This window comes from Eretmochelys imbricata, chromosome 10 (assembly GCF_965152235.1).
Source record: "Eretmochelys imbricata isolate rEreImb1 chromosome 10, rEreImb1.hap1, whole genome shotgun sequence".
Lineage (NCBI taxonomy): Eukaryota > Metazoa > Chordata > Testudines > Cheloniidae > Eretmochelys > Eretmochelys imbricata.
The window spans coordinates 4,134,276-4,158,650 of record NC_135581.1 but is presented as its reverse complement, the minus strand read 5'-3'; the positions used below and the strand labels follow the sequence as shown (position 1 = coordinate 4,158,650).

Below are 24,375 nucleotides of genomic sequence, written 5' to 3'. Positions count from 1 at the left end.
GCCTGAAAACTCCAATAATACTTTATTTAATTATGTGAGCACATGGAACAATGAACCGACATCAGGCTAGATAAATGGGTCACTTCAAGTTCTCAATCCCCTAGGTGGGGACTACGTAACTGTTTGATAACACAGAAGAAACTAACTGAAAATAAAGGGAAGACATAAGATGTTCTTTCAAAGAATATGCATTTCATCACCTCTGAACTTTACAAACCAAATTAAGTGACAAGGGGAAAGCAGTTTACATCATGGGTCAATTGCTTATAAAAGTGTTATGAGCAGCTAGCAGATAAGCATGTAAGTGCTTCATAGTAAAAGTACTTTTTAATGGTGGTAGCATGACAAACGTAAAAATACCAATCTCTATTGCAATGGAGAAATGGAGATTTAAAACGTAGGAACAATAATTTGAAAACATTAACCCTTGCTATGTATACATGCATCATATACACCATCATGCAACAAGATACACCCCTTAGAAAATCATTTTTCTTCTCCATTTCAGAGGATATAGCCTGGCCCTATGAATAATGGTACAAGATCAGGTATTCAAAAATATCCTGAGTTATATGAAAACAAAAAACCCACAGATAGTGCAGTCTGGCATCAAGCAAAATCAATAATAAAAGAGAAGGCAAAGATAATTAATTTCTGTAGCCAAGACTAATGCTTCAACAGCTCAAACTCAGTTTCATCAAAGTGCTGCTTAAATAAATGCACTATCTTGTCGCTCAAAAATTAATTTTAATTTCTATTCCTATGTGTTAAAAATTAAACATGGTCTGCCATGATTGGTGTGTATCAGACACTAAGAAGCTACAGCTATGAACGTGCACCGCAGGAAAGCTGCTTGGCACTCCCTCAAGTTAAAGCTGCTGCTGGAGGAATTGCTTCAGATGATAATCAGCCCCTCTCCCCAGCCCCTCCGGTTGGGATTTATAACTGCCAAGTGGTAGGAGCAAAGCTCCTCCAGACTGTTGTCACCAAGGGAGTCCAAGGAAGTAAAACACTCCTACAATTCTTAACAGCTTATCCTCTTCAGTGCAGACCACTGTAAAGAGATACATGCACTTAAAGGCACTGCAGAACAACAGAACGGTCAGCGACCAGCAGCATTTCATGTTCCAATACGCCGTTCGTTTTGCATTAACACATCCAAGAAATCAAACATGGCAGCTGTTAAATAAAATTATGGTGAAGAAAATGCCCTTTGAAGAGAATAAACCTTTGAACACTATTACATGCAGTACTACAAAATAAGTTTCTTTAAAGAACACGATTACATAGAAAGTCAGAGGCAACTTCAAATCCCAGGTTCAACTACTCACAGAGAAAGATCAGTCCAATTCAAGTAGCAGTATTTCAGCTTTCAGCCAGGAATATTCCTTGCTATATAAACAGCCAGGTGTTTACAGCAACATTTTAATGGTCTTATTCACCAGTGTAGCAGCTTCCATCTCTCTCCCGAACTCTGCACCAATTACCTCCCTCACTCTTTGTAGCCACAAAGACAGAATATTAGCTGTAACCAGAATAGCAAGGAAAACACTGCAGAGCTGTTTCCACCAATAACAATGATATAGTTCCACCCTTTAACTGTAGTGTCTTGCAAGGTGGAAGGTGGCCACTCGCCTGACGAACCTGCAGCGTTAGCCTGTTTCCAATCAGGTGTTTAGGAAGCTAACATTTTGGGTGTTAACTAGATACAGGTTTAGTCCAGTGATCCCGTTACACAGCTCTTTTAGGCAGGGCTGCACTGAACCTCCCAATGCTAACCTGTGTAAGACTACTCAACTGGCCCTCACAGTTGGCCGCACTACACTGTCAAACCTCGTTCCGAAAAGTGCACGTTTAAGATTGAGACTGTTTTATTGGTCTTTATGAAAGCTAACTGATGATTCTGCTGATTGCTTGTAAGGAAGGGAATTCTTCATCCTCAATATGCAAAGCTTTGTGGGAGGCTATGTCCTGCTGAGTCAGCACTTGCTGACACGTCGGGCAGATGCAGCAGTACAGGTCAGAAGCAGAGTCCATTTGCCAGACATTCTTTTTGTTCTTTTTGGGTTTGTTTGAGCCTTGTTTCTCCTTAATTCTGAAGTCATTGTGAGCAGAAAGCAGTTCTTGTTGCTTAGCTGCGTCTGGCAACAACACCAATAACTCATTAAAGATTTTCGTGAAGTTCTCTCCAAGCAGCTCTCGGCAGCTTTGGTAATACTCTGCCGCAGAAATCAGCCCCTTTAGTTAAAAGAGAATCACGACAATTAGCAATGAAAAGAAAGAGTATCCTGACGAAGGGTGAAATTCATCCCTCGGTACCTCTAACCACTCAACCTCACTGTTCATTTGTTGCCTCAATGCTCAATGAGCTGACTACCAAGTAGGACTTCAAATATTTCTAAGGGTTTCCACTACTTACCTGTCTGAACTGTCCAGAATGAGTTTTAAATTTATTGAATCTAGACTCATCGCTTTGAAGAAATTCCTTTATAGACTGTATTAACTGAATGTTCCTTTGCTGAAAATTTTCAGGTATCAAGTAAGATCCTCGACAGGGTTTTGGCCTGCATTTGGAAAGAAAGTGAATTAACACCTCATGCAATGGCAAGCGACTGAAAAGTGTCTTAGATTTGTTACAATGGCCCTTGCCAATCTCTCACCAAGGGGGATGCTACCGCTTCACCCAATTATACACGGAACTCCCACTGGCAACATGCACCCATGCCACGGAGATGGGTGCACGTTGCCAACGCTCCCAGTTCTTCCTAGATGGGGAGAACACGTAAAATGCAAGTTTAATCTAGTCTTGATCCAAACTCGCCTGATCTGAAACATGCTTCATACAGTGTGTTAATTAACTGGGACCAAAGGGGAGTTATTTACAACGAGAGATGTCTGCATGAGGATGACTGTTATCTCATGGTAGCAATTTTAATGGAAAACAAAAAACCCCTGCCCCTTCTCCCATCCCACTGTAGACATGGCCAAAGAGACCAACCTTGGAAAGGATCAGAACCAAGAGTGGCATTTAGAATACTTTGTAAATTTCCCCCAAAAGCAAGTTCCCACATGCAGACAATTATTTCTTTCTAGTAGGTGAGTCATAGTGATCTATTACAAGGCTGCAGTATACTGCAGCTACTAGAGTGGAGGCAAATTCAAGACTGTGCTTATTGCTCCAGCAGTAAGGATTCTGATATGCCAATACGGAAGCAGAATGGGAAAAGGTTTCTGAGCTACTATCAGAACCCAACCCACTGCCCAAGTTACTTAAACAGCCTGGTGGCATCAGCTGGAACCTCCACAAATCCCAGATAATTAAAAACCCACCTTCAAATTCAGCTTGGTGTTTACAACCTATGGGTGTGGGTGTCTTCTGCAAGGAACTTTCATATGTTTGTGCAACACTAGAAGTGAACAGCTTTTTCTGACAGCAAGTCATGCTTCCCTTGGTGAGATGGAGTCACTATGCAAAGGTTTTAAGGATTTCTCGCTGTAGGTTTAGGGACAAATATGAGGGAGTCTGAGCTGGTCCCCCGCCCCAAAACATACACGTTGCATCTGTTTGGACTTGCTCAGATTCAGACCTATCTACCAAAATGTAACTGACACCTACGTCTCTACACATCACCAGGAATCTGACTTACAGACCCTACAACAGAGATCTGAATCAGGCCCTTACTTTTGTATACTGCTGGCCTCTTAAACCTCACCTGTTCAGGCTAATTGCCCCAAAGCAGCATGCAATATTAAGAACCCCTACATGGAGGAACTGAAACACAGATTGTGTGTACACTAATGTGAATTCTCGAAGCGCTTTTACTTACTCGTTCAGAGATGTAGTGACAGGATCAGAGACATTGGTGGATGGAATAACAGTAAAACCTGGAGGTGGTTTACTAACAGGCACTGACAGCCCCGGAGGCGGAGGGGGACTCTTTAATAGCCCCACAGAGTTAAAGCCTAGATTAAAATAGCACAGAATGGGGAGGAAGTTAGTGCACTGTCTATGCTACGCAGCCAATCATCTCTCAGATCCACTCCTTCCCTTCCCTCAAAAGTCTGCAGACATGATACATTACCATTTATAAGATCCAAACAGCTAAACAGGTACCAATGTATCTGAAGACAATTCAAACTAAGGGATTAATCTGCTGTTTTACAGGCCACTGATCCTAGTCCGACCAAGAGATGCTACGAACTGACTGTTCTTCTGACACAAAGTTAAAGCCCTAACTATTGATTTACTGTTTCCTACAGAAAGTGAAGTGCAAACACGCACTGGTGGAAAACACACGTTTACATAATGGAACAAATGGCAAGGTCACAGCTTTACTCCACCTGAACCACACAACCGACATTTTCCAGCAGGCTGCCATCTGGCGTTACACGTAACCGAGAGCTCTACTACCAAGGCTTGGGGCATTGCCACCTTCAGGAGATGCAACTGCCCTGTGCTGCATTGGGTGTAGGAGAGACACTGAACTACCGCAATCTGAAATAGTCGCTACCAGCTCTCAACCTCTCCGTGATACTTTCCTCCGAAGTGCAGATTCTTCCCTGCCATTTAGGTCATTCTTTTGCTCTGGGAGAGCTCTCAGCATGAGTTTTCCACTAGGAAGGCAGCAGGTCTGGGTTTATGAGTGAACTGCCCTATCTATTCGCTATGCACACAGACTACATTAAACTACACAATTCTAGGGGCTTGATTCACTATTGTGTTACTTCAGTTACACCCATCATAGCACCACTAAAAGCCAGGGCATTACATCCATGTAAAGCTAGAGTAACTGACGGATCAAGCCTATGTCTATTTATTATTTGTACTATGATCGTGCTGCTAGCTACTGTCCACACGTAGTAGAAAGACAAACTGTCCCTCCACAAAGGAGCTTCTAAACTAGCCCTTGGAATACCCAAGCGCACAGGTCCACCTGGTATTACTCATTAGACAAGCAGGAGTGTTCGGAGGCTGGCTGCTTATCTACAAGTTACCCTAAATGCCAGACAGAACACAGCAGCTCTGCTGTTGAATGAGGCAGGTATTTCCCAACATTTCAATGGAATTTTAACAGGACAGGGCCACAGGGGAGGAGTTCAAGCGGCTCAATGCGGTTTGCTGGGCTAAAATGTTTCTACTTTACTCTCTAGCCCTGCGAGCTACTGTTCCCATTTTAAGAGTAATTTTGGCTACCCATGGAAGCCACTCCTCTCTCTTGCACGTTTCACCTAGCCCATTTATTTGACCTAGTCAGAATGGGACTTTTTGCAGGGGTTACCTGGTGGTGGCATTCTAGATGGTCCCGAGCTCCCGAGTGCTGGGAAGTCTTCCTGAGATAAAGTCACTGGAGGCTTTTTAAGGCCAGGCGGCTCTTTGGATGCATTACAAATTGCTACTGATTTTTCCAAGTGACCGTTCATGACAGCTGCGGATCTGTCGGAGAGGTGGAGATTTGCAGGGGCACTTGGAGTCTGCTCAGCTTCTGCCAGTTTTTCCAAAGCCGATGCAGGAAGCAAAGTCTCCTCTGGCAGCTGGGGGGATGATGCTCTTTGCTTCTCAACTCCCATCTTCTTTTTCTTGCTCACTTTAATAAAAGTCTGTGAGGTGGAAGCTGCCAGCAAGGAGGATACATCAAACATTGTCGGTGTATTTCTGATCTCCTGGGTCGTCAGGCCACTGCCACTGTCTTCGTCATCTGACAGGGAGAGTTTACTGCTCTTCTTGCTTCCTTTATTGCTGTTTGAGGGTGCTGGTTTTTTGGCCAGATGGTTTGAACTGGAGCTGAGGGAAGTGACAGCTTTAACCGCGCTTTTATTGGAATTGTTGCTCCATGCAGATGTGATGTTAGACACTGTTCTAGCATTAGGCCTCATTTTGGACACCAGAGCCGGAAAGTCCTCCTCTTGAAAGGCTGTTTTCTTGGCAGAAACTGTGTATGTTAAAGACACCCCAGAAGCGATGGTGGGTGCTGCAGAGGAGGAAAGGCTTGGGAAGTCTTCTTCCTTCAGCTTCACTGATGCTGGCTGAGCAGAGCTGCGGGAAGGAAAAACACTGTGTACAGCAGTCACAAGGTCAGCACAGAGGAGGCACAAATCCACTGGGCAGAAAGAGCTCAACATCTAACTGCAGTTTTCCCTCAAAAATACTATCATTTAGCGGAGGCGTTGAGACTCACAGGTAATTGTGGGTAAAATTAAAATGCATGTGTGCTTACAAATAGGTCATGGGTTACAAAAGCCCTCCCATGAGATGTCACACTGCAAGTCTAGTGAGACTTCAGGAGCACATTGTCTGGGTCTGGACTTGGACACTGCCTTAGAAGGCTTGCATTCCAGACCGGTACACAGCAGAAGCAACCACAGGCTTTAGAGTGGCACTCCAGTAGCCACCAACTTTGAGACGGTCACCCGGTAGCCCCTTTAAGGACCACCACTGGCTTCAGAGGAAGACACACATCCATGCTCCCACAGTACTTGCTGGCTATCTGCTGGAGATAAACTGCAGGGTTAGAAAAGAGTAGTGGTCCAAGAGGATGGGATATGGAATGATTAGAAACTTATATGAAGCAACCTTTAGATCAAGCAAGACATGGGAAGTGATAGCCTACACCTCGTCAAGCAGTCCCACGGAGGCCACATGGGAGGTTTGCGTAGCCAGAATTTAGGGGAAGGGGGAGTAATTTCTCAGAAATAATTTAACTTCAAATTACCTGTAGAACTATTATCTGCCAAACTCGGAACCCAAGTGAGCTTATAAACCAGACTTCACTTTGCTACGATCTTGCACAAACTTACCGTTGCAGAGGCCCTGCTGCTGAGCCAATCGCTGGAAAGTCATCTTGGCTTAAAGCACCATTAGCAGCTGCTTCTTTTGGAACTTTGACAAAAAGACCAAAGAAATGCTCTTAACTAAAATTCATTCATTTCTGCCTGGAAACTATCAACGAGCATCAGGACACCATAACTAATTCCGGTTTTGGTACTTTATGCCGCTCTTGACTGTGATATTCTAATTCAGAAAAATGGACGTGCATTTTAAACTAATGTAAAAATGCACTTTTCCATTCTGATAACTACATTTGCTACTGTTTCCCCATGTCCTGGATTTAATTTGCAGCATATTAACTATAGTCAAGAAGAGTGACACTAAGCCACTGGTTTACGTATGACAGGTTTGATTCTTGACTCCAGATATAATCCGAATAAATAGAGATGTTAATGCCATATGAGTCTTCAATGTATTTTATGATACTGTAACAGGAATGTTTCGCACTTAGGTTACAGAATGACATTAAAACACCAATACTTAGTATATAATATTTAAAGCCTCACTTGAAAAAGCACAACATGGCAGGCCTTAGCTTTCCGATTCTAGCAATTTTACACCAATATTGGAAATTAATTTCTTCACACTAAGGGAGACATCCAACTTAGAAAGGAGCGCAATCTAAACCTACCAGTGTCTGTACGCCAAATCAGGATGTTGTACACACTTTGATTTGATTATTTTGGTTGTTCGAGTATTTCTGCCCAGATCCATTTTAAATATGAACACACTGCCAGAATCCCAAAGGAAGGAATGACACTCAGATATGTTTCAAGGCAGACTAGCTGGGTTGGTCTCTTTAATGGCCAAAATCAATTCTTTGCCATGAATTCCATAACCATTCACACCTTTGCCCATCCCTGTTGGAATTCTCTACAGCTATCAGAACCCGCACACAACTAACCTGTGGCTTCATTTGAAGGCTTTGGCACTCGCTTAGTGTTGGACACTTCTGGATCCCTCAATTCTTCTTTTTTACCTCGACTGCCATCCTCTTTATCCTCTACCTGTTTCTTTTCTTCTTGCCGTTTTGCTGCTACTGATGCCCTGACTGCTGCTGCAATATCTCGGTCTTCTTCTTCTCTATAAGACAGGACAAGTTTTTTAGGTCTAACAGAAAGGACTAATGGGCTTTTAAGCACCTTTGTCTCTCACTCCAACTTCCACACCTTTAAATTTCACATTCAAACTACTTTATGTCAACTGCCTTATGCTGCCACCTGCTGGGAAAGGTTGCAAGTGAAACTCAACTTAATTCATATCATCACATCCAGGTTCAGGCTCTGGTGAAACAGGCAACATTCATTCACCAGACTTTTAAATTCCACATATGGTGATAACCAATATCTAAGCACAGCATGAACCAGGATGAGAATATCAGAGATGCATGGGAACACTAGTTTCTCCCATTCATTTGCAAGGTACGAAAACCTCATTTGTATGTCCAAGTAACTCAGTGTAATATGACAGGTTTCAGAGTAACAGCCGTGTTAGTCTGTATTCGCAAAAAGAGAAGGAGTACTTGTGGCACCTTAGAGACTAACCAATTTATTTGAGCATGAGCTTTCGTGAGCTACAGCTCACGAAAGCTCATGCTCAAATAAACTGGTTAGTCTCTAAGGTGCCACAAGTACTCCTTCTCTTTTTTCAGTGTAATATGGTTCATCATGAACTTCCAACACATGCAAGATCCACATGCGACACACCAACGTATATGGTGCCTGGAGATGGATTTTCCCAGTGAAGTTACCAGTAACAAACGCACCACTGACTGCCCAGCAAGAAAGAAAAATAGACATACAGTAGGTATAAAGCTCTTAGATACTGTGTGGATGAAAGGAGACTAAGTGAAATTTAATTTCAATACTTAACCCTCTTCTTTTTCCAAAGCACAGGCCAACCAGAGACCTGTTAGTTCAATAAAAAAAGCATGATCCTTAGAACAGGAACTTAATGACTGCCCAAACCTAAAAGGTCCGCTAAGCCTGCAAAGGCATGTCAGTTACTTCAGAAAATCCTACTCAGAAAAGTCAGGAATGAAAATAATTATCTTAAACCAGAAAATCCCCAGTTATACTAACCCACATGTTGGAGAGTTCAGGATAACAACTTTAAGATTACAATGCCCATCTACTTTGGCAAGTGCAGAGAGTCAAAACTTCATGTAAAATACTTTTGTTTAATTGTGTGCGTGGTGCCCAGACTTCTAATGAAAACTAGTCACATCCCTATCTAAGGAGTTGGTACTGTAGTTTCCTCATTTTCCTCACTTTCCTCCTGCCCTCCCACCAAAATACCATCATAGAGGTGGGACTGGAAAAGGGACCTCAGTAGGTCATCTTGTCCAATCCCCTGTACTCAAGGCAAGACTAAGTAATAACTAGATCATTCCTGACAGGTGTTTAATGACAGATTAGACAAAGTCCTCTCCTGATGGAGATTGTTCCAGTGCTTATCTACCCTGACAGTTAGGACATTTTTCCTAATGTCCAAACTAAACCTCCCTTGTTGCAATTTAAGCCCCTTGCTACTTGTCCTATCCTCACAGGTTAAGGAGAAGAATTTTTCACCCTCCTCCTTGTAACAACCTTTTACGTACTTGAAAACTGAACTGTTATGTCCCCTCTCTGTCTTCTCTTCTCCAGACTAAACAAACCCAATTTTTTCCCATCTTCCCTCATATGTCATGTTTTCTAGACCTTTAATCATTTTTGTTACTCTTCTCTGGACTTTCTCCAATTTGTCCACATCTTTCCTGAAATGTGGCATCCGGAATTGGACACAGTACTCCAGCTGAGGCCTTTTTAGTGCAGAGTAGAGCAGAAGAATTACTTCTTGTGTCTTGCTTACAACACTCCAGAATGATGTTCACTTTTTTTTCAACAGCGTTACACTGTTGACTCATATTTAGCTTGTGATCCACTATGACCCAGAGATCCCTTTCCGCTGTACTCCTTCCTAGGCAGTCATTTCCCATTTTGTATTGTGCAAATGTTTGTTCCTTCCTAAGTGGAGCACTTTGCATTTGTCCTTATTGAGTTTCATCCTATTTACTTCAGACCATTTCTCCAGTTTGTCCAGCTCATTTTGAATTTTAATCCTATCCTCCAAAGGACTTGCAACCACTCCCAGCTTGGTATCGTCCACAAACTTTATCACTCTTTACAAGTTTATATCATTTAAGAAATAAGAAAATATTTCACCTCTGCAGTAAGTTCTACAGCACACGGGGTTACTCACCTCTTGTATCTCCAGCTCCCTCTTCTGTTTTGCTGCCCTCCTCGGAGTCCCGATTTACCTGGTCGTCCTTGCCTGTTATATCTGTCAACTTCTTCATAGTCCTCTCCACCCACAACACCTGACCAGGAGACATGTCCAATCATTCGCTCAGTTGTTTTTCTAATCTAGGAATGTAACACCATCGCTCCATAGATGATTGAAAGATACTAAAATATATTAGTACAAAAGGACCTTTCCTGACTCTCAATCAGCAACCACTGATTTTATAAAACCAGCTAGCCTTTACCATTATTGCATTAAAATGCATTAGCAGTATATGGATTCCATATATTATGGGACTGTGATTCAAGTTTAGGACAAATTTCATCTTGATGTGCAGAGATTTCTATGTACAGCTTCCAATAACATAAAAAATATCCACGTATTGCCCCACTCTTAGTACCAGATGCACCCCTGGGAGTACCATGGTTGTCACTCCCTTCATTCATATTACTTGTATCCCAAGCAATTCTAAGGTAGATCAGAAAGTCAGTTGTGAAAATAATCCCCCTATTTTGAAATGGGATGTAATCAGTTTGCAGTCCACAAATGGCCAACTTGCACACCGAGTTTCTGAAAATGTTCAAAGCATTAAGAAAATAAGAAGGTATTTCTGGCAACTTAGTCTTTCCAGTCTGACATACCCTCATTCCTCCGTTGGTGCCTGGGAGCATAGTTGAACTGAAGATCAATCTGTCGGTTCTGTCTGGCCTCAGCCCTGTTTTTGCTGTGGCAGGCTGTTTTGTGTGCTTTGTAATCTATTTCTGTACGGAAAGCATGAGTGAACTGTTCTGTACTGCACTGTCCCTCTTCACAAAGGAAGTGCTTTTCACGGAAGTGTTCGCGAAGGTATTCGTAATCACTGGGAAGAGGGCAGACATTGATTGGTTAGTTCAGCAATGCAGTCAACTTAAAAAAATTGTTCATTCTTTAAAAACACTTTGAGTGTTGTCACTCCATTTTGCAAACTCTAGAACAGCGACCTTCTGCACGCACTTCTCTGTGTGTCAAGACACAGAACAGTTTAATGCATGTTTCAGAGAAGTATAACCAAATTCACTGCACGATGCCTCACTGACCATGTCACATTAGCCCTGCACAAAATCTCCTCCATAAAAGGAACTTTTATTCAGACCTACTTTTCACCAAATAAATCTTAGACCATTGGCTATTATGGGCTTATGTAGCAGAGCTGCAGAAACTTTCACAGAACTGCACTCCAGAGTCTAATTTTTGTTTTTAGCCTTGAACTGTGAAGAAACCTTAAAAGCATGAACTGGATATAAACGGATGAAGGGCTGTCTGAATCTGCAGACAGTCTGAAGCAAGATCTCATACATGTGAACTGTCCCACCCATTGTAGTGCTTTAATATGGAGCCCTAAAGATGACAGTTTAAATGTCAACATTTAAATTATTTGTAGTGAAATAATCATCAGCAACATCCATCTGATGTGTTTGTCCAATAATCCTAAACCATCCATTGTGTCTTCCTAAGTCTCAAAGGCTAGTTTCCCAAATATGGCTCAATTACCTGCCAAACCCCCAGGCTTCCCCCATGAGAATTAAGTACCAGCAAATTCACTTAGAAACTGAAAGTGAGGGAGCAGTAATAAATACATTGATTTTAAACACAAAGAGAGAGACCAGCTGCTGCACTGATTAAATATTTCTTTACAAACCTCCCTTCCTTTATTAAACGTAAATGTAGCCATAGCGGCTCAGCATTCCAGTCTGCCACTGAGGACTGCTGCTGAGTTCAGAGGGATTGCCTCTTGCCACAGCATTTAAGGCCAATTCGCTGCACAGCACAGGGTCTGATCAGAATCTCTCATTCATATATACAGTTTTATACAACTTTTAAAGCTCAATGGCTCCGTTTGCACTGATATAGCGCTAAGCAATACATACATCCCATTTTCAGTAAAGCATGTCTCTGTTGGCTTCAGAAGAGACAAGCAGCCAAACAGAAGAAAAGGTGGGTCTGTCGGTCCCAGGGTTCCATCCTCTATACAAATTCTAACAAAGATCAAAAGCAATCTGCTCACTCTTGCATTGGGTGCCTTTGGACAACCTACTCTCAGAGACTGAAAGCAGATGCAATCACCTTTCCATCAAGATTTAAATCTTTTAATTAAATTAAAAGAAATTCAAGTCAGCCATTCTCACAAACCTGTAATATTCCTGAGCACCATCTGAATCACAAAAGTGGCAGAAATAGTGATCTCGTCTCAAGTGTTTCAATAACTCGTCGTTGTCTAAATAACGCTCATCACAAAATTTACAAAGGGGATGCCCACGATGAGATGTGTCGTCTGGGTCCCCATGTATTCGATGTCGAGCGAGGTCTTTGCGAGAATACCACTTACGTTCATGTGTAAAGATCTTAAAGAAAGAATTACCTCATGTCAACAGAGAACTACGCAGTTTACTGATGGAGTAGATCAGGTTCTACCAATCTTGATGTCATGGGCCAACGTTACTAGTCAAAGCAATTTCCCACTTTCAGGCTATGAACAATCTGTGATTAAATGGTTCCGTGAATGGGCGTAAGAATTCAAGTCCCTCTCCAACTTAAATCTCATTTACATTTCACTCACCTGGAACAATGAAAACAGACCAGTCCACTTTTCTCCTAGTACATTTTGTTTCATGTGCTAACAATGTAGCACAGTTTGGGTTACAAACTCTGTAGGAAAAGTCTTTAAATCTAAACCATCTTCTGAAAACACTTAATATTCTGCTTACCAAAGATTGGGCAAATGTAACTGAAATGAGTCAGCTGTTATGCATTTGGTAACGGTCCTCGTACAGCTACTGGGTGCCATGCTTATATACAAACATTGGCTCAGTCCACAACTGCTGCACCACTAGCCAATATCTTGTCACTACTGGCATGGAATTTGTTTCTCTAGGAAGAGAGCTTATAAAACTGAGGCTACCAACAAAATACACATATATACAAAAGACATTAGGCATTGATTTGATGTAACTGTTTGAAAGCGAACCAAAAAATTAACATTGCCAAATACTCTCCAAAAACTGGTGGTAGATATTCAATATATATCTTGTCTAGACCAAGGGTATTAAAGTCATCTTGGGCAGGGATTACTTTGGCTTCATTAACATCAACAGACTGAGCAGCTTTAATTCTCAATGGAACTAGGACCTTCTTTTCCATGGGCATTGTCCACATTTAGTTCTCCAGAATAAAAACGTTTATGAAGTGTTCGGAAAGCGTAAAGCACTGTGCAAGTGCTAGATACTATTACTGCTCTGGTTTCTTATCAATAACCAACTACAGACCCATTCTTTCTATCCACCGTCTACTTAAGTGCCCGCGTCCAGCCTGGTATTTCTTATTCAATATCTGTGAAAGTAAAAAACGTAATCACAAAATTGTGCGTGACGAGTAACAAATATATTTTCTTCATGCTCTGAAGGAATTCCTTCCCTCATTAACCAGTGCTGACAAGTATCATTCACGTTGGAGGTTAGAGGTTACAAGTGTTCTTTCAGCAGCAGCTGGTGATTTTAGCTGAATCACTTCGGCGAGAGCGCTGCTCTCTACTCTGAAAGCTCAAATTTAATCTTTCGGATGGTATAAAGTATTAACTGTCTAGCTCTACACAGACTCAGACTTTAAGACCAGAAGGGACCATTATGATCATCTCCATTATGATAATCTAATCTGACCTCCTGCACATCGCAGGCCACATAACAATGGCCATTAAAAACAGAACCCATGTAAGAAAAAAGATGGCAATATGCAGTTTTAAGGCCCACTGTATAGTGACCTGTCAAGGTTACAGGCAACTCAGCTTTCCAGTGGAATCTAGTGTGGCAAAACAGGTGTTATAACAGTCAGCGATTGCATTGTGTGTGAGCAAGTTACGTACAGCTGTTTCATCCCATGTCACCACCACTTTATAGCAAGATATAAGATATCTGCCTCTGCACAGCCACACAGGGTAATGAAATGCAATTCTATTCCTTTTAACTTGCTCAGGTGATTTCTCATCATATACATGAACTCACTGCAAGTTCTAAATACTTCTGAGTTGGTTTTGCTCTTGAGGAGGACTCTGAGGTCCTATGATGCACCTTGTTCTCTGAATTGGCTCTGAACTTTTTTAGAATTAGTTTTCGGTTGGGTTTTTTAAAAACAATACAAAAAAAAAAAAAAAGAGAGGTTCTACAGAAAGCAGATCTCCATAGTCAGACTTTCTGATGAGACTGCAAGCAGGAAATTAGACCCATGCCATTAATCCACACCTGGGGTGGAGCTAACGTCATAAGGTTTTTTGAGATGGCTGGGCTATAAAGATATATATATTTAAAATAGAATCCAGACAGAAAGCCTTAGATTTCCTTAATTAACCAATTTATGACAAGTGGTGGTTATAAAATGCTGCAAGTCACTCAAACAGACTTGGGAAGGTGGAAGAAACTTCTACTGGGTCATTGATTCCATTTCTACACCGTGTCCTTTTTTCCGTTCTGCCTCTCCCTCTCCAGCAAGTCTCCTACAAACTTAGTTTACACAGATTCCCATGCAATGAAGTCTCTTTTTCCCTGCCGTAAAGCACATTTTTATGGCTCACCTTCAGGTGTTTAACACATAGTTTACAACAGAAGAGCTCATGCTGTTTTCTCATGTGCTGTTCCAAGTCCACAATGGTGCTGAAGGGCCGCACATCTGGACACAGAGGGCATTCATGCTGCAGTAGCTTCCTAAAGGACAAAGATATTCAAGGAAGGTTTATCAAGGTTATTTCAAATCCTATCCCAAAAAACCTACACTTCAGCAAATGTTACAGTGAAAAGTGTTTTATCTTTTTTAAGCTGTCACAACAATTTCTAACTCACGGAGGTTAGGATTATGCTCATTCCAAAATACCCTCGATCATTCCAGGAGCAAAACTGAAGTAAACTACATGGAAGCTGGAATATCAGGAGGGGGAGCAATACAGCTACCGATTGAAAAATGATACAATACTAGAGTGCACGGCCTATGAGCAGACTGTAATGTGTTGGAGAATTCTAACACAAGGGTGTGTTCTCAACTTCCTCCAAAGGTAATGGTAAAAAGTTTGCAGTTTAATTTGTGATTTGTTAAAATCCAACCAAGTTAAATCTTTTTGACAGGCGATAACCTCATGCAATATTGTATCTACATTATATAGCTGAAAAGTGACCTCATTTGCAGCTAATTCAATATGAGTGTAAGGGGGGGAAAAAGAAGAGCCCTGAACCTGAAAGAGGAAACAAGTAAAGCACCATTCTAGAAGGTGACAGCAGAAGCAGAAACACAGTCCGCTATTAGGGAACAGTTTAACGGGTTTAGCTCCTGACTGTCATTCTGCAGCTATTCATGGCATTCAGAAACCTCAGCAACAAATCACTGGGTTTGGCTTTCAAAAAATGTGACATTTCTAAACAGACACATCATTACAAAATGCAACTGCTCAGAGCAAATGTAATTTATTAATCAGAATGTATTTCCTACTTACCCTGCAGTCATTTACTAATAATAAGAGGCAACAAGCAACATGTTTCTGGGAACACTTAGTACAGTAGAACCATATCTCACTTATCTGAAAACTCCTCACACAGTTAGTCTAGCAAAATCCCACAACATACTTCCATTTTCCATTCTAAGTCAGAAGGCCACCAAACCCATTATCCAATCCAGCAAACGCCAAGCCGTAAGAGAATACCAATGCACTTACAGAGTCCCATCCTTGGACCAAACAAGGCTGAATGCATTGCACTAGTCTCCAAGAAAAGGCATTGGCTGCATTTACTCCTCAGCCCTATGCCCTTCCATGTCCCGTCTCCCGTCACTTATCTTTCCATTTAGCTGATCCCCATCCTAAATGAATCCACACAAAAAACCCAAACAAACATTGAACTAACACGACATTTGCTGCCATTCCATTGTTCATTCTGCTTGTGTTACACACCAGTGTCTGTATTGTCTAATTAGCTCTTCAAGACAGGGACTTACAATCTATTTACTACTCCACGTGAGGCACTATACAAACACGAGGCCCCATTCTTGGTTGGTTCTTAAACACTATGAAAAAACATGATTAATAAATCAGGTGATGATATTGTTCTTACTAACAGAGACAGCACTAATATAAGGAGTAGAGGTCACTCAGCATCTTGCTCACGGCCGCAGGTGGGAAAGACGGAAAAGTGACTTTTAATGACAAATCAGATATTAAGCTGCTGAAGACCTAGGATTTCAGACTTAAGGAGGTGTCCGTTTTGCAGCCCCAGGTCTCTTGGACACTTCCAGGCACACACGTTCAATTTTCTCCATTCTTCAGCATGGTACAAAATACACACTTTGCAATAAAATTTCCACAAGCTGAGTCTGCACTGTTTTACCTAAGGGCAGCATGCATTTCCTGTTGCATACTGGAGGACAAGATATTATTTTAGAGATCTCATATTAAAGTCACAGGCTACCTTCTGTACAGACTTGCCTGGGACCCTTTTTCTAATCTGTCTACCCTCATCTTTCTGAACAAACTCAATATACCCAGAAATCAACTGAAGATGCCAGGGTTGTTAGGCTAAGGCAAAACCACAGCTATAATCAAGGTCATCTCCTAGGTGTTCTTCCTGTAGCAAAGCCCACTGCTCAGATGACCCAAGGGAAAAAGGAAGGGAAAATATGATAATGCTAGGAAGATGAACAGAATGCTATGTTTTACCTATACAGTGCAAAAACTTTTCCATCAGCAAAATAGATGTCATATTTCTTCTCATGCTGCAGCTGGTTGATTGGTATTGTTGAAAAAGATGCAAGCTTCCTTCCAAAGACCACCTACAGACAACAAACAGGAAAGATTAGAGAAAGCACATACGAAGTTGTATGTTATTTTGATCTACAGTCGATCACCATTATAACCTAAACTTGTTACGAATACTTGTAAGTGTGTATTGAATCCCAGACATACTGAACACTTGTTTCCCACCCCACTCCCCATGTGCTGCTGGGAGATAATACAGTGAACTTTTATGATATAAGCGATCAGTGACATAAGGCAGAGTCTCGTCAAGGAAACAAGCTAACAAGAGTCAATAAGAAAAAAAAATGCAAAAAAGATTTTTTAAAGGATTAGTAAATTCAGATGCATCCTATGTAAGTATTGTTTACAAATAAACCAGCAGCCCAATAAAAAGGAAACATAATTCTCTTCCCTAATAAACAGCCAGCCAAGAAACAGAGAAACACAAAGGAATCACACCAATAACGCAACAGTCAGAATCACCTGCACCAATTCAGACAAGTTACAGTAGATCTCTGATTGTTTTTCAGTTGACACTAGGACTGCTATTGTTCATGAAATACCTCACAATAGCAGGTCTGAGGTACTGTGTGTGCGCGTGTAGTACGATCATTATGAGTCTACTGGCTTCTTCCAAAGTAATTTAATTTAACCAAAACAGTCTTCTCCATGACACATCCCTAAATGTGCATGAGACTCAAACAAGTATGGCCTGTTTTCTTACACCGTTACACACACTACACTCTCGTTCATCTTTAAACCTACTTTCATCCACCCCAAACACTATGCTGATTCTGTGACCATTACTTTTGCCACTTCCGTCTGCATTAGTGTGTCACCAGAGAAGATTTAGTCATACTGACGTTCCCAGCTGCCTTTCTTGATCACACACAAACACTGTGCTACTACCAGACCTAGTCTATGAAGCAACCCAGCTGGAGTGCCCATAGCTCCACTCTTTTCAGTCAGGAACTTACTTTTCGGCACAGCTCATTTGCAACAGCCTATCCTGATTTTTCCCCCACACACAACAGTACGACAGGGGGGCTAAAAAGGAAGTTTGTCGCCACTGAAAAACCAAGAGGATATCTGGAGCAACTATAAATGAGAAAGGATGGCCAAATGCTTAGGACACTAGCCTATGATTTGGGAGACCCTGGTTCAATACCTTGCTCCACCAGAAACTTCCTGTGTGACCCTGGGCTAGTCACTTAGCTTCCTTATGCCTTAGTACTACCTCACAGGGGTATTGTGAGGCTAAATACACTAAAAATTGTGAAGTGCTTTGAGAGCTACTGATTAAATGTGTTATATAAGAGCCAAGTATTATTACAATAAAAGGATTGTTTGAAATAATTCAAACGGGTGAAAGATGGCATAAGGAACAAAAGCTGAGCCCACAAAATATAGCAATTACTATGAATAATTACTACAAAACTGAATAGCTGCAAAAGTTAATGTCCTGTCCACACGGCTAAGATCAGCTGGTTTCAGCAAAGAGAGAAATTTTTCAGTTTGCTTCTCCCTTGGACAGCGGCCATAATAAGCAGCTGCAGCATGAAACTAGATGCTTAGGGGTAATAAGTCTACAACTCTAGGGTCTATCCCTGCGAGCATGCTTAAATTACAGCAGAGGCTCTTTCCTTGCCAAGCAATTCAACCTAAGCTACAGATGCACTATGTTTGAACACACTGGTACTCGACATCACATTCAGCCTCAGACAGCGTGAAGAGGACCAACAGCAAGCGTACCACCACATCAGACAGGTAGGCACACAAGTCTTAGCCAGCCGGAGTGGTTCCAGTCTGTATGCAACTGTAGATGGAAGGAACGCAGGCCGTTGGAACAGCAAACCCCCTTTTATAACCTTGCCCTCAGAATGTTTGAGAACAGGGAGGGATGGGGCAGGAGAACGCTCCACCATCCAAGCTGCACTGCCAGCGCATCCTTGGAGTGGGAATATGTAAAGCAGTGGTTCCCAAACTAGGGGCACCGCTTGTTCAGGGAAAGCCCCTGGCGGGCTGGGCTGGTTTGTTTACCTGGCGCATCCGCAGGTTCAGCCGATCGCAGGTCCCAGTGGCCGCAGTTCACCATTCTCAGCTAATTGGAGCTGTGGGAAGCGGCGCGACCCGAGGGACATGCTGGCCACCCTTCCCGCAGCCCCCATTGGCCCGGAGCAGTGAACTGTGGCCAGTGGGAGCCACGACTAGTCAAACCTGCGGATGCAGCAGGTAAACAAACCGCCCCGGACCACCAGGGGCTTTCCCTGAACAAGCGACGCCCCTAGTCTGGGAACCGCTGATGTAAAGGCTACTCACAGAACTTACTTTTATCCCAGGCCTTGAAGCAGACCCAGAGGATTATTCACATGTGCAGAAACCACCACAGACTGAGACAAAGCTTTTATCCATTTTCTAAAATACTTTCCCCAGCAACATTACCTTCAACTCCCTCTAAGCTTCTTTGTAGGAGACTCATCTTTCCACTACCACCTTCATTTAAATGTTATGTTCTGAGATCAGGCAGTTTAACGTCAAATAATCATTTCTCTTGCACTGCTGTTAGTTTAACTTCAAGTTCCATAGTTGTGATCATCACTAAGTGAATGTGGAATGTCTACATTTATTCACTCTCCTGCTTCATGTACTTCAGCTTTATTCTCATTCCACCATGTGGATAAAACCACATGCACTTGACTCATTACATATTTACCAAGCTGCATTTCCTCACCCAGGTTGCCCTCCATGGGGATTAAAACAAGATCTTCAACCATCAGAGTACAACAAGACAAAGACAGAGCTGCAGAAGATGTATGTAGTCTGGATAAAAATCATATCAATATCCCTAACTAGGATTTTAAATAAAGTGGCATTCTATACTACTGTTAACAAATTTATGTAGTAGTGAGGAAAAACAAACAAATAATGGATTCTGACTTCCACAAACTCTGGGTCTCTTATGCACATTGATAAAAGATCTTCACATTGCTAAAATGATTAGAGGAACTGAAAAGCAGCCAATGAAGTTTATTTGGGAGGAGCTCTTCATTTGGCAAGGAAAAAACAACTGTTCATACTTCATTTCCTAGCACCTACAATTCATTTTTATAATACCATTTCAATCATTCAATTCGGGTGTTAACTCTTATTCCTTAAATAGCTCAGATCTCTCCCCATGTCAGTGCTGCACAAATAACAAAAAACATTTTGAAGGCTGACAATTTTTAAATGTGAATTTAACATTCTTGAAAAACAGCTTGCAGCTCTGGAAAGTGAAGTCTTACTTACAGAACAGGAAGCACTAGTGCAAGCTTCTCCATGCTGCCATCAAGGTGCCTCAACTCTGACCCAGAGAACCTCCCTTTCAGGATAAGAAGGCTGTTGACTTGTTTACTGAGACTGCCAATGAAAAGTGTTAATTATTGTGTTCTTAGTGACCTGAACATTTTTCTTTGGGAACTGGACTGAGATCCTTCAAACTCATTCCACATCAATCACCAGCCATCAGAGGGTCACTACCAACCAATGCATCCGATGAAGTGAGCTGTAGCTCACAAAAGCTTATGCTCAAATAAATTTGTTAGTCTCTAAGGTGCCACAAGTACTCCTTTTCTTTTTACTACCAACCCTGGCTGTATTCAAACTTCCAACCTACAGATGAACGGCTGATTAGTTCCCCGGCACTTCCAGTCCCCCAAGATTATATTCTTAATATTATGCAAAGAGAAATGCCTGCAGATATTGACACTCTGAGAAAAGTAGATGGAAAATACACTAAATCTAACATCAAGCGAGGACAGGTAATAGAATAATGGAGTAAATAGGAGTGAAAATATGAACTGCAGACAGGAAGGGCAATCCAGTGGCTGGAAACGGATTTAAGTCTGCAAAAATGGAGAACTAGGAAAGCAGTGAGGAACCATGACAGCAAAGAATGTAGCATGCACAAGTGGCAAGTAGTTTCTACCATGGGAGAAGATCAGCCTCTTCGGAACCAACTACCTTGGAAGTTCAGTTGTTCAGTATGGTTCCAATATCTTTTATCTCCACAACTACATACTAGGATGATGTCTGGACAAGTCAAAATTTTGTTGAGAAGAGAGGCAGAAATTCAGAAGAGGTCTGTTGAGCAGCAGAAAGCTAACACACAGAGGCTGCTCCAAAGTCACCCTGCATAAATTCACGGGTCAGAAAATCCAACACATTTCATTGTCTCAGTGTGTACGTTGGAAGTAATAATAATAAAAGGATATTGCACATGCTGAAGCATTATCTATATTGCCTTTTGCACTGACCCAGAAATCATCTCATCCTCTCTGAAGAATGCAAGTGGGAGAAAACTTTCTTATGTTTCAGAAATAAGTTTGTTTGCCACCTTGCTACATTCTTGCTTCTCTTCCAAGCTCCAAAGAGACATTTCAGACAATGCAATTAGATAACTGGATCCAGCTGACTTGTTCTCATGCACTGCAGTAGGAGTTTGCAATACTGATTTATAAAAAAGGAGTAAATTTCAACATATAAAAGCACATTAAAGTTCAGATAAGGTTTTCCCTTTTTTAAAGAAAGTACTGCAGAATACTCCTACTTGAAAGAGCTGTAAAAGTAAATACGGTCACTATCACAATGTTTTGTAATGCAGGACTTGCGCAAGTCCAGAGAGAGCATGTAAAACACCTTCCCACAAGCTTAAAATCAGAGCAAGAATCCAGCAAGGTGACAGGCAGAGTTATTGGTGTCTCCTTAATACTAACACTAGGGAACAAGGACAGGTTTACATAAATATTTAAAATAAAAATCAAAGAAGAGAAATAATCTCTTAATACCGTCTCTGCTTTTCAATACCCTTCTCTTTGCACCTGAACAGTAGCTGCATCATTAGGGGCAGAGCTCAACGCCTGGCAATATACCTAGCAGTGAAGCTAGAAAGCTTTTCTATGTGAAAGAAATATAAAGAATATCTCTCTAACCACAGATCTGATTTAGCCATAAACTATTTTGGATCCATCATCCCCATAGTCTGACCTTCAGCACAAATCTGTTCAGCATTTTAGTGGCCCACAGAAGTAGAACCCATGTCCAGAACAGCTGTGTGACCATATGGGAATGCACCATCAATCCTCTTTTCTATTAAAGTTTACTTTAACAAGCTGACAGAGTAGTAAACTTTATGGTCAGGGTTTCTACAACTCCATGAGTCCCAACACACTAATTCCCAAATTGGTATTTTTGTTAGTGAGACAGAAGGAGAAACCTCCCTTCCTCAAGCTAAACCGGCTTTTGTACTATTGGCTGTGTGTATCTTGGTCTCTAGGGTGTTACCAGACAAACAGAGTGGATCTGGGTCCCCACCCTCTCTATATAAGGCAGACTTTGCTCTTTATTACATTAATTAGCGTTTATAGTGGTGACAGCTTCACACACCAATTAGAACAGACAGATGGTCTCTGGAATGATAAATAATACTTAGCCCTTCTCCATGGGAACATGTTACCATATTTAGCAAGGCAGGATTCTCCATCCTAGACCAGGGGCACAGAACCCACGGCAATTCAGAGGGAGGCAGGATGTCCTCGCGAGTACCCCGTTGACTGTGCAGAGCTGTGCACCGGGCAGCCCAGCGGGATTTCCAAGACGGCCCCAGCGCTGAGGTGTCTCTGATCGGGGGCGCGGAATCTGAAGGCCCCCAAAGGAGGAGTCCCATACTCCAGACCCCCCCCCCCCCCCCCCCACAGGCTGCTCACTTAAAGCAGCGGCTTGACCACGCGATGGCATGACACCGTCTAAACGGCCCCAACACGTGGTTAAACCACAGCAGCGACTTGAGGTGCAGCTACTTCAGCGTCCCTGCCCACAGCCCGACAGGCCGGGCGAGACGGACCCGGCCGGAGACGAGTGTACACGTGGGAAAAAAATCACACCCTGCCCAGCCCCAACCCTGCCCCGCGGCTTGCACCAGGGGACCCAGCCAGGGCCGCCTTCCCCCTTCTCCTCGGGGCTACTCCACCCACCCACCCAGCCAGCGCCCCCCATCCTCTCGCCCGGCCCGGCCCGGCGGCCGCCGCCTCCTCCTCCTCCTCTCCCCGGCTCCCCGCGGCCGGCCGCGCCCCGGCAGGCCCCCCTCCAGAGCGCTCCCCCCGGCCTCACCTGGCCCAGCTCCTCCCGGCACACCGCGCAGTACCGCACCCCGCACAGCGCCCGCATCCGCACCGAGCAGCGGTAGCAGATCGGGTGGTCGCAGCGGCCCAGCGCCACCACCTCCAGCTCCCCACAGCACAGCACGCAGAGCCCGTCCGGGGGACCCGCCGGGCACGGGGACGGGGAGGCGGCCATGGCGCCCCGCACACGCCGCGGCCTAGGCCCCGCTCAGCCTAGCAACCGGCCCGGAGCACAGAGATCCAGCCGGCCTAGAGCGCCGCTCCAAACCGAACGGCTGGCACTCCTCCAACCATAGAGAGCCCGGGTGCCCGCCCAGAGCGCGGTCTGCCGCCTTTCCCACCGCACTGCTGCCAGCGCGGGCCTCGCCTAACCATAGAGTCCCCGTGGAGAGTACCAGCTCCAACCCTTTCGCGGCCAAGGAGATCGGGCTAGAGCGTCGCCGCTCCTTACTCTCGCCGCCCAATACTCCTCCAGCAGTCTGACAATAGAGACGCAGCCTAGAACGCCTCCCTCCATCCCGGCGTCTCTCTACCCATCAGTCTCTGTAACCATAGAGAATGACTATAGAGTACCTCCGCGGTCAGTGCCCCCTCTAGCCCTGGCTGACTGACCTGCACTAAACTGGAGTCCTCCCCATAGGGACATTTCAGCCCAATCCTTGGGGGCTTCAGGACTGGAATCAAATATTTACCATCAAGAGGTGCAAACCCACCGTCACTATGACAACCCCCCCGGGGAAGGGACCCCTTGTCTTGGTGATCCAGCTTGAGGGCTTGGGAGTGGCCGAACGGCACCAGGAGACCCCACAGGTGGCCTGTACCTTTTTGGTCCCTGGCCTCAGGGTTTGTGAGGCAACAGCCACACGCAGGGCCTTGTGCCGTCTGGGGTTGGGGCCTAAAAACCAGCCTCAGCCTTTCTCACTTGGGAGCCTGGGCACTCACCTTGCCCCCCACCTACAATGGGCTAGTGAAATGCTTGGGGTTTTCTCCTCAGATGAACCCCCTGCCCTCCCATACCCCACCCAGCCTTGAGGATTCTCTCTGCCTTTGTAAAAAAGAAAATATTGACATCAAATACATTTAATGAGAAAAGTAACCAGTCGCCTATGTAAAGTGAATTCAGGCAATACTTCCAAAGGGGAGTATTCACTCTGTGCCCTTCCTGGACTCTCCATCCTTGCCCCCTTATTCTATCCAATGCAGTTTTCACGGTTTGGCATCCACCCCAGCACTACCAAAAATCCAGAGATGTTCCAAGGCAGCCCTGTAGAGCTGAGGAAATCCCGGAAATGCTGTATCTCAAGCTT

General features: G+C 43.4%; 1 protein-coding gene across 1 annotated transcript; it reads right to left on the bottom strand.

Moving 5' to 3' along the window:
• Window positions 1-3: 3 nt before the first annotated feature.
• ZNF598 (zinc finger protein 598, E3 ubiquitin ligase) lies at window positions 4-23,519 on the bottom strand. The gene is made up of 12 exons (XM_077827483.1): window positions 23,058-23,519; window positions 16,833-16,945; window positions 14,709-14,838; window positions 12,278-12,489; window positions 10,750-10,967; window positions 10,067-10,184; window positions 7,731-7,909; window positions 6,796-6,877; window positions 5,280-6,034; window positions 3,828-3,963; window positions 2,420-2,564; window positions 4-2,238 (listed from the first exon to the last, which is right to left on the bottom strand). Exons 1-12 carry the CDS (start codon window positions 23,241-23,243, stop codon window positions 1,891-1,893), a joined length of 2,622 nt encoding a protein of 873 aa, XP_077683609.1. The 5' UTR covers window positions 23,244-23,519; the 3' UTR covers window positions 4-1,890.
• Between the last annotated feature and the right edge of the window lie 856 nt (window positions 23,520-24,375).